Source organism: Echinops telfairi, unplaced genomic scaffold (genome assembly GCF_000313985.2).
Source record: "Echinops telfairi isolate 266 unplaced genomic scaffold, ASM31398v2 ScPeMD7_1;HRSCAF=3_0, whole genome shotgun sequence".
In the NCBI taxonomy this organism is placed as follows: Eukaryota; Metazoa; Chordata; class Mammalia; order Afrosoricida; family Tenrecidae; genus Echinops; species Echinops telfairi.
Window position 1 is genome coordinate 73,047,458 of NW_022103896.1, and position 8,630 is coordinate 73,056,087.

Consider the following 8,630-nt stretch of genomic DNA (forward strand, 5'->3'; position numbering starts at 1 on the left):
AGAACAAAAAATCATATCATTGTGAATGAGGGGGAGTGCTGAGTGGAGACCCAAAGCCCATTTGTAGGCCACTGGACATCCCCTTACAGAAGGGTCTTGGGGAGGAGATGAGCCAGTCAGGGTGCGATATAGCAATGATTAAACATACAACTTTCCTCTAGTTCTTAAATGCTTCCTCCTCCCCCACTATCATGATCCCATTTCTACCTTACAAATCTGACTAGACCAGAGGGTGTACACTGGTACAGATGGGAACTGGAAACATAAGGAATCCAGGGCAGATGATCCCTTCAGGACCAGTGGTGTGAGTGGAGATACTGGGAGTGTGGAGGGAGGGTGAGTCAGAAAGGGGGAGCCGATTACAAGGATCTACATGTGACCTCCTCCTGGGGGATGGACAGCAGAGAAGTGGATGATGGGACACGCCTGACAGGGCAAGATATGACAAAGTAATAATTTGTGGATTATCGGGGGTTCAAGGGGGAGGGGGGTGCGGAGAGGGAGGGGAAAAATAGGGAGCTGATGACAGGGGCTTAGGTGGAGAGCAGATGTTTTGAGAGTGAAGAGGGCAATGAATGTACAAGTGTGCTTTACACAACTGATGTATGTATAGATTGTGATAAGAGCTATATGAGCCCCTAATAAAATGATTTTTTAAAAGCCAGTCCCAAAAGGTTATACATACTGTATGATGCAATGTATACAGATTCTTAAAAAGACAGCATTATAGGGATAGAGAATAGATTAGAGGTTGCCAATCGTTAAGGGAGTTGAGGCTGATGGGAATTAAGTGTAGTTATAAAAGGAATCCTTGTGGCAATGGAAATGTTTTTCTTGTGTCTTGAACATATCAATGCCAGTATCCTGGTTGTGATACAGTGCTATACTTTTACAAGATGCTACCATTAGGGGAAATTTGTTAACAGTTACACAGAATCTCTTTGTATTTTTTCTTACCACTACATGTGCATCACAATAACCTCAAAACAAATATTTCATCTTAAAAAAATGGGTACTGTGCAACTATATTTATTGACACTGAAAAAATATTTCTAATAGGTTAATTTTTAAGCAGGTTAAAGAATAATCTGTTAATATACTACTACTTTGGTGTGTGTGGTGTATATATTTTTGTTGAGTGTGTATACAAGGTTATATACACAGAAACTCTTCTTAAACACAAATATAAATTTGGTTCCCTCTGGGTTAATGAGTTTAGGTCATAACTTCTATAATGAGAGTGAAATTATTCTTAATTTGAGAAATGCATATTCTATAAGATACTGACTTAAAAATAATGGCTTGAACATACGTTATTAGAATGATTGTGATTCAGATGCAGTTGTTACCATTAGAAATTAAAACAAATGACAACTGTTCTGAAGGAAAAACAGAACGAGTTGAAGAATACAAGTTCTATGAAGACAAATAACTCTTTAAGGAAATGAGGACTTCAAAGAACGACTTACACAATAGGCTGGGCTGGCTGGTGGGCTACCGGAGCACTGGCATAAGCTGCAGGCTGTACTCCCATCAACTTGGAACCATCTTTAAAGAAAAAACAAAACTTCCATTCTAGAGTACCCATGTGACAGCCACGTATTTATGTCTGTGGTAGGAACATAATGACGACGCTACCCACAGAAAAGCATCAGTGTGTCCTCTCAGGTAGGAGTGAACCAAAAACAACATAAGGAAAAGGAGAGCTACTTTTTTTTTTACAGTTTTATTGGCACATAATCTACATACCATACAATTCAATAGTTCAATCATATCAGGAGAAAGCTACTTTGTAAAATCTAAATGAACAGGAATTAGCTATGAAATACACCTAGGTTTTAAAATAAGGTGTTTATTAAATCAATAAATATGTAATACTTGAATTATAAAAATTTTTACTTTTCTCATGTCCATATTTTTGCTTGCACAAAAAGAAATTCCCCAGATTGAAACACCAGGGAGAAATATAATACTTGTTAAGTAGGTAACTTACAATAAGCAAGACTGGGATCCAGAGGATTCCTGGCCCCATAGAAATAGTACGCATCATCATAGGGAGTGCGAAAGTTAGTAGCCAGAGGTGGCAGCAGGGGAGGAGGAGGCAGAGGTGGAACCCTGTATCAAAAGAAAATTGGGAAATGCTTTCATATTTCATTGGGAATCTTTAAAAAAAAATCAAGATATTATTTTGCAAAAATATTACTGAAAATTCAATAGAAATTTCAGGAAAATAATACCCTTTTACTACTATCTTTCATCAAAAATTATGATTGAAAAAGCAAATAAAAGGATACCATAAAAAAGTTCATGAAAAAACTCCAATATATTTTAATTCCAATTTCTCATAAACTTTCTGAAACGTCCTCATATAATATGACATTTCTGAACTTCAGATATAACATGTGAGATAAAACCTTTAATAAACACTAGTCATTGTGTACCATTATCAAATAGAAACAGACATAGTCCCTGTTCCTCAAATATAATACAGAAATAAACAACCCTTACAGCAAAGCATAATAAATGAAATAACAGAATTAGATGCAGGCTGTTACAGGAATACAGAACAGGGACAATAAGTTGCACAGGAAAGAAAACACAGGGAGGACTCTCTGGAAAAAACATTCCCAACTGAAGTTACTAGAAGGAGCTAGTTGCAGCTAGAGAGGCAGGGTGGTCCACAGCGAAGGGAAGAGCTGCAACACAGCACGGTTAGTGCGACTGGGCAAAGAAGGTATATTACTTTCAAAGGATGTCTCTTCCAAATTATGTCTCAGCATAGTTTTTAGTACTGATAACTTGAAAACTTCAGAAACCCACTACTTTAGCACTTCAGAAATGCTTAGAAAAGCATTCCCACTAATGCAGTCTTTTCCCATAGTAAAAGTGGCAAAAGGCAAATTCCTTTAACTGAGCAGAAAGTGAAAGGGGGCATTCTAAAATATTTTCACTTTTAATGCATCTTCACAGATTCTCTCTTGGCACACATTTCAAAATAATTCCAAAGAATCAGGCGGGCATTGAAGCTCACTTCAAAAGTGAATACATTTCACATTAACTAGTTGCTTGACGTTTCTAGCCTTATCTATCCAAAGGTACATCAACAAAGCAGTAGAATGAGTGCTACAAAAGTCACCTAACTTAATTTTTATACAAAGTTTTTTCTATGTAATAGTTAACCCTGATAACAACCCTGAAATTGTAGTCAGAGAAAAGTACTACTGTTTCGTTTTCACAAATGAGAAAACTCAAGTTCCACAAAGGCTTGCCCCAAACCCAAAGAGTGAAGTGAGTGTTTCATTCCATATCCAATGCTAAAGCTACCATACCATACTCAGGAATCACAATCCTTCCTAGTATTTTTACTTGGGAAGCCATTCAATAAAACAAACAAAAGATCTGGTAAACACAATAAGTATAGTCCAACAATGTGTTAGTCGTAAATAGAAGATAAGACCAAGTCGGACTAAAAGAGGAAAGCAAAGAAAATGTCAACGTTAACAACAGGATTTTCTGTATGTACTTCTAGTCATAGCATCATTAATATGCCTTTCACATATAGAATCTAATCTCTTCCAAATTTGTAATCTCAACATTTTTTAGTTTGAACATTTAAGTTGTAGAACCCCTAAGTAATCAGAGAGTGTCAAAGGAAACAGAAGTTAAAATAAAATCACATTCGAAACTTTTCTGTATAAATTGAAGAAAGAATTCAATGTTTGCCAAGTGGAAACTATAAAATTGAAGAGAATGGATAGCTTTTATATATGTTAAAAGAAAGTAAAAATAGATATTCTAAAGTACAACCCAATACTAAGCACTAAAATGTATTTAGTTATTCACTCTGAAAACACAAACTCATCTTTACACAGTCTATGTTGCATAAGGATTTCCATTAGTTTCATATTAGCAGAGAAAAGACCAACAATGAAAATAAGAAGAGAAATTTGACAAAAGCTGTTCATTGTACAAAATCTCAGAAGGACCATGTTACCTGGTTCAGCATATTCTTCAAAACATACAACAGTAACAATACCTTTACCTAGTTCCCAAAGCATTATAAACAAGCACCTGGGAGGCACCATATCACCAAGGGTGCTGCTCAGTCCACTATGCAAATCTTCGCTTTGAGCTGTGACTGCGTGATCAGACAGAATGGGTGGGACAGATGAGGCAGATAGAGGAGGGAGCGGCGTCTGGAAAGCTACTCGGGGTCTGTCCGGTGGGGCTGTCTCCTCAAAGGGTCTTGGTGTCACACTGAGCTCCTTTAGTCTATCCGGCTAAAGCAGAGGAGGGAAATCTGCTTGTTACATAATCTCAGAAATCTGAAGATGAGCACATCCTCTAAAGAGCATCTATCACAGACTGCAAGTCACAGAAGTTACAATACACAGTTTTACAGCTAGAAAAGATTTTGATGACCTAATTCTTACTTTATACCTAAGGTAACTGAGGATCCCTGAAAAGTACATCACACCCCTAAAATTGCCTCAATACTCAAGTAAGACCTACAGCCAGGTATTCTCAGACTACTCTTTTTATTATACTATCACGCTACTTCTCTACCAATTGCCACTGTGGTTTCAGAGGAAACAGATGAGGCTTTGCAGGCCATGAGGTCTCTTCACAACGATTCAACTCTGCTGCAGTGGGAACGCAGCCACAGACAACAGGTAAACCATGAAGTGAGGCTACAGTAAAACTTTATTTAAAAAACAAAACAAAACAGGAACTAGATTTGGTTGCAGGTCACAGTTTGCTAATTCCTGCTCTGGTACATCTTTTATATCTCCTAAGATGTGCATATCAAAATATACCCAAAAGATGTGATCTAACTACTAAATTGCTAATGTTCATGTATTTATTCTTTTATAGAGTAAATTGTCTCAGAAACTCACAGGGGCACTTCAAGCCCGTCTTACTATGATGGGTCAACTTGAGGGTGGTGAGTCTGACAGAGTAATTTGACACTTAACAGGGCTTCATTCACAGACAAATAAAAATAAGTCTGTCAAACACTGGCATATCTATAACTACCAAGATTTAACATGTGAGTTAGTTAATTGTGCCAGCCTGGCCGATAATCACATGTGGGGCTGGTTGAAAGGCGGAGGGATAAATGGGTGGTGAAGCCTCGCCTTTCCAGTTCTCGGGTCTCTTGTTTTGTGATGGTTGCATCGGGTGCAGCTGCCTTAGCAGTTCCCTGCTTCAGCTTGCAAGATGGATTTCCTACAAGACATCCCCAAGGAGAAGCCGCATGGATCTATCCCGATGCAGCCCTGCGTGCTGGAGCAGCCATGTGGAGACCCCTGCCAGTGCTGAGATGCTTGTTCGTTCACTGACTCAGCTTTCCTCCTGCAGTCGGCATCATTGCCTCTGTTTTGTGAGGTGGAGGACTTTGTGGACTGGTGTTGGGTATGGGTTAATGTTGGACTTGTGGGCTTGGGCAGCATTGGGTTGGGATGTTTTCGTGATGCACATTTTCTTTGCATAAAACTCTCTCTTATATGTGAGTTGCTGTGGATTTGTTTCTCCAAAGTACCTAGACTAATACAACATGCTATCATATTACATGGAAAAGTTCAAGGTTTTGAAAGTATTTAACTGCCAAATCTATTTCAAAATTATTTACTAATAAGCAAAAGATACTCAGCTTGAGAAATTGTCATTGTTTCCTACCATGCTTATCTCTTCCCAAGTATAATTTTTCAGGTTCATAGTTGTTACGTTTTGTTTTTTGAGCAATCAACAGATTTAGGAGTGATGCTGGTCAGCAGTAGACTTTTTAAAAACAGATAGCCTGCCTGTAAGATTCATACTTAAACTGAGACTCACTGCCATTGAGTTGGTTCCAACTCTTAGCCACCCTAAGACAAGAGTAGCACTGCCCCTGTGGGTTTCTGAGACTGTAATTCTTTGTGGGAATAGAAGGCTGCATCTTTCTACCTTAGGGCAGCTGCTGGTTTCACACTGCTGAACTGGTGCACAGCAGCCCAATACTTAACCCACTTTGCTGTCAGGGCTCCCAGGTATACACTTAGTACTTGTGAAATAAAATCAAGAGTTGCCAGCAGCCAAGCAATTTTAAGTAGTTATATCCGTCTTGAAAATGAACTCTTCAATGAAATTAATTAAAGCTTATTAACCGTCTTTCAAAATATTTAAGCAAAAACTTGTCTTAACAAATAAATACACATACCACATAGCTAACTACAAGAAAACTACATTTTGATAAGAGTAATTAAATTATTACCTCCTCCTTACTTAACTGCAATGCTGTGAGTAATTCAATCCACTTAATGATGAGATTTTGCAAAAATCAAAGTAAAAATAAGGTTATTATCTTTCAAATTTTACATTAAATAAAAATTAGTGACGTGCTCAACGATTAGAATTAAAGTTTTCAGTTTCCTTGGGAAAAACTCGGATAAAAGAAAAGTGATAAAGATATACTCAAGAAAAACATTAACTTCTGTCATATATTAAGCAGAGATAACTTTTCCATGGAAGAATACACTTGAATAAAGAGTAAAGGACTAATTTAAAGCAATCTAAAACTTAATTCACAAATGAAAAATCTTAGAGAAACAAAGCAAGGGTAAGAGCTAGCATTTACTTTTTATGAGAACTCAATGTCATTTATTTTATTGCTGTTTGAATTGACCTGCTCTTAACTAGTTCCTCCTAAATCTTCTATCCCCACTCACCACCACACTTGGGGGTTATTTGAAAAAATGAATAAACATTACAAGATTCCATGAGCCCTCACCGATTTCTCAGGGTCTTGTGCACCAGAAGCTGCAACACTGAGTTCCAAATCTTTTTCCCTAAATAAAATTAAAGTTTTGTATATTAAAAAAAATTTTTAAGTATAGGAAACACTACCCAAAGAACCATGATTGAAATAAACTTACACTTAAAATCTATGCAACAACGTCTTCAGCTACATGTAACATTCTTGAATTGGCTTAACTAAGTAACAAATCATCTTCCAACTTAGTGCAAAGTAAACCGGAATTCACCTACGACTTAGGATATGAATTTTTAAACCAGTGTCTGGGATTCCGTGGAGAATCCCACAGCACCAAGTACAGAGACTGAAATCCTTACTTGTGAAAAACAACAAACAACAATCCCCCAAAACTCCTTTTTTTCCAGATGCATGTACGTATTCTTTCAGTTGGCAAAAAGTTAAGATATAAACAGCACATAGTTTTAAAGAAATTATGTGAAAGATGGATAACATTCAACAGCAGACAATGTCTTGATCTAAGATAAAGAGGAAAAGGCAGAACTAAGATTTCTATTCCTAATTTGAAACTAGAATTACTATTTCACAAATATTTCCTCTGGAAACATTATACTGAAAAAGAAAATTTTTACTGAGACTTGTATACAATATTAATACCTGTGAACTTGCTATATGATTATTTTAAATTTATAACTTGCTTACCATATTAGATTGTAAAAAGATAAAACACTCTTATATTTGTTATGATAATACAGTGAGTGTGTAGACAACATTAACATCCACCCAAAACCCAAAACTGAGGAGTTAATGAAACAATGCTAAAGCCTGTTATCAAATACATGCATAGTCTTATTTTTTAACTAAGACACAGAGTAAGCACTGACATAGTATCTGCTTATAATCCTGGCGGATTTACAAAGTGGAAGTTGAAAGTGATCTATAAATCAAGTCCTCATTTCTACTACGTGATTGTTACCGCCACAAGGGCATTCTGCAAGAGGTCATTTAAATTCAAACACTCTTTTGAAATGCAAGCCTTTCATTACCGTCTCTTGTTCTTCTTTTGCTCAGCCATTTGTTCCAATAGTTCTTGTCTATACTTCTCTTTCCTCCTCTGAATAGCTTCTCTGTCTTCACCTGCTAGATTGTTTAAAAAAAAGTCTTAACTCTGACGTAGCAGGTGCAATCGGAAAAACCTGAGTAAAATAAAAAATCTTCCATTTTTACTTATCTAAAAAGACAATTACAGAATGCAGAATGTTCAAAGACTAAATAAAGACAAAATATATGTAGCTCTTATTAAGTTCCTATCACTACACTCGAAAAATTGAATCAATTGGAAGTTCTGTACATACCAAAGATCATCCCTGAAAAAGGACTACTGATAGCTTGAGCATTGGCAGATTTGGATCGTTCATTAGGAACATGGTCTTGAGCACTAAAATCAAACACACAAGGAAAAAGAATTAGCACCCAAGAAAGTTTCCGGAAATGAAAAACAGTAAAATGAAGATAGGAGTTACTGGTCTTCCAGTGTATGATGGAGAGTAGAAACCACTCCATATTTTTAAAGTTCAGATAAAGTCACGGCATGTTAGCTCCTGTATACTGCCGGATACCCCAATGTACTCAAATTCTGTACAAAGGTCACCTTTTCCTTCAGCCTGCTTCACTGGTTCTAGAGGTTCTCAAATAAAATCCCTTTTTATAAGACAGCTGCCCAAGCAAAGAAAATGTATATAAACACACATAAATATATCCTAAAATTAAAAAAAAATACTTCCTATGCACACACTTGGGAAAAGACTCTCTTCCTAAAAGATAAAAGACTCTTTCCTTCAAAGATAAGCCTAAGAAGTAAAGAAAACTCCTTTAAAGA

General features: G+C 36.7%; 1 protein-coding gene across 7 annotated transcripts in view; it reads right to left on the reverse strand.

Annotated features, from left to right (window-relative positions):
* The window catches only part of CSPP1 (centrosome and spindle pole associated protein 1), a 131,357-nt gene that overhangs the window by 76,541 nt on the left and 46,186 nt on the right, over positions 1-8,630 (reverse strand). For 4 of the 7 annotated variants that reach the window (XM_030887566.2, XM_013007271.2, XM_030887524.2 and 1 more), the window contains 6 exons: positions 8,107-8,189; positions 7,798-7,891; positions 6,770-6,827; positions 4,072-4,280; positions 1,994-2,115; positions 1,470-1,548 (listed from right to left, as the gene is read on the reverse strand). In XM_030887566.2, coding sequence (XP_030743426.1) covers positions 1,470-1,548; positions 1,994-2,115; positions 4,072-4,280; positions 6,770-6,827; positions 7,798-7,891; positions 8,107-8,189 — 645 coding nt within the window. Of the gene's footprint in view, positions 1-1,469; positions 1,549-1,993; positions 2,116-4,071; positions 4,281-6,253; positions 6,296-6,769; positions 6,828-7,797; positions 7,892-8,106; positions 8,190-8,630 lie in introns of all 7 variants that reach the window. The other 3 variants (XM_045295822.1, XM_045295794.1, XM_045295639.1) reach the window with 2 other exon arrangements.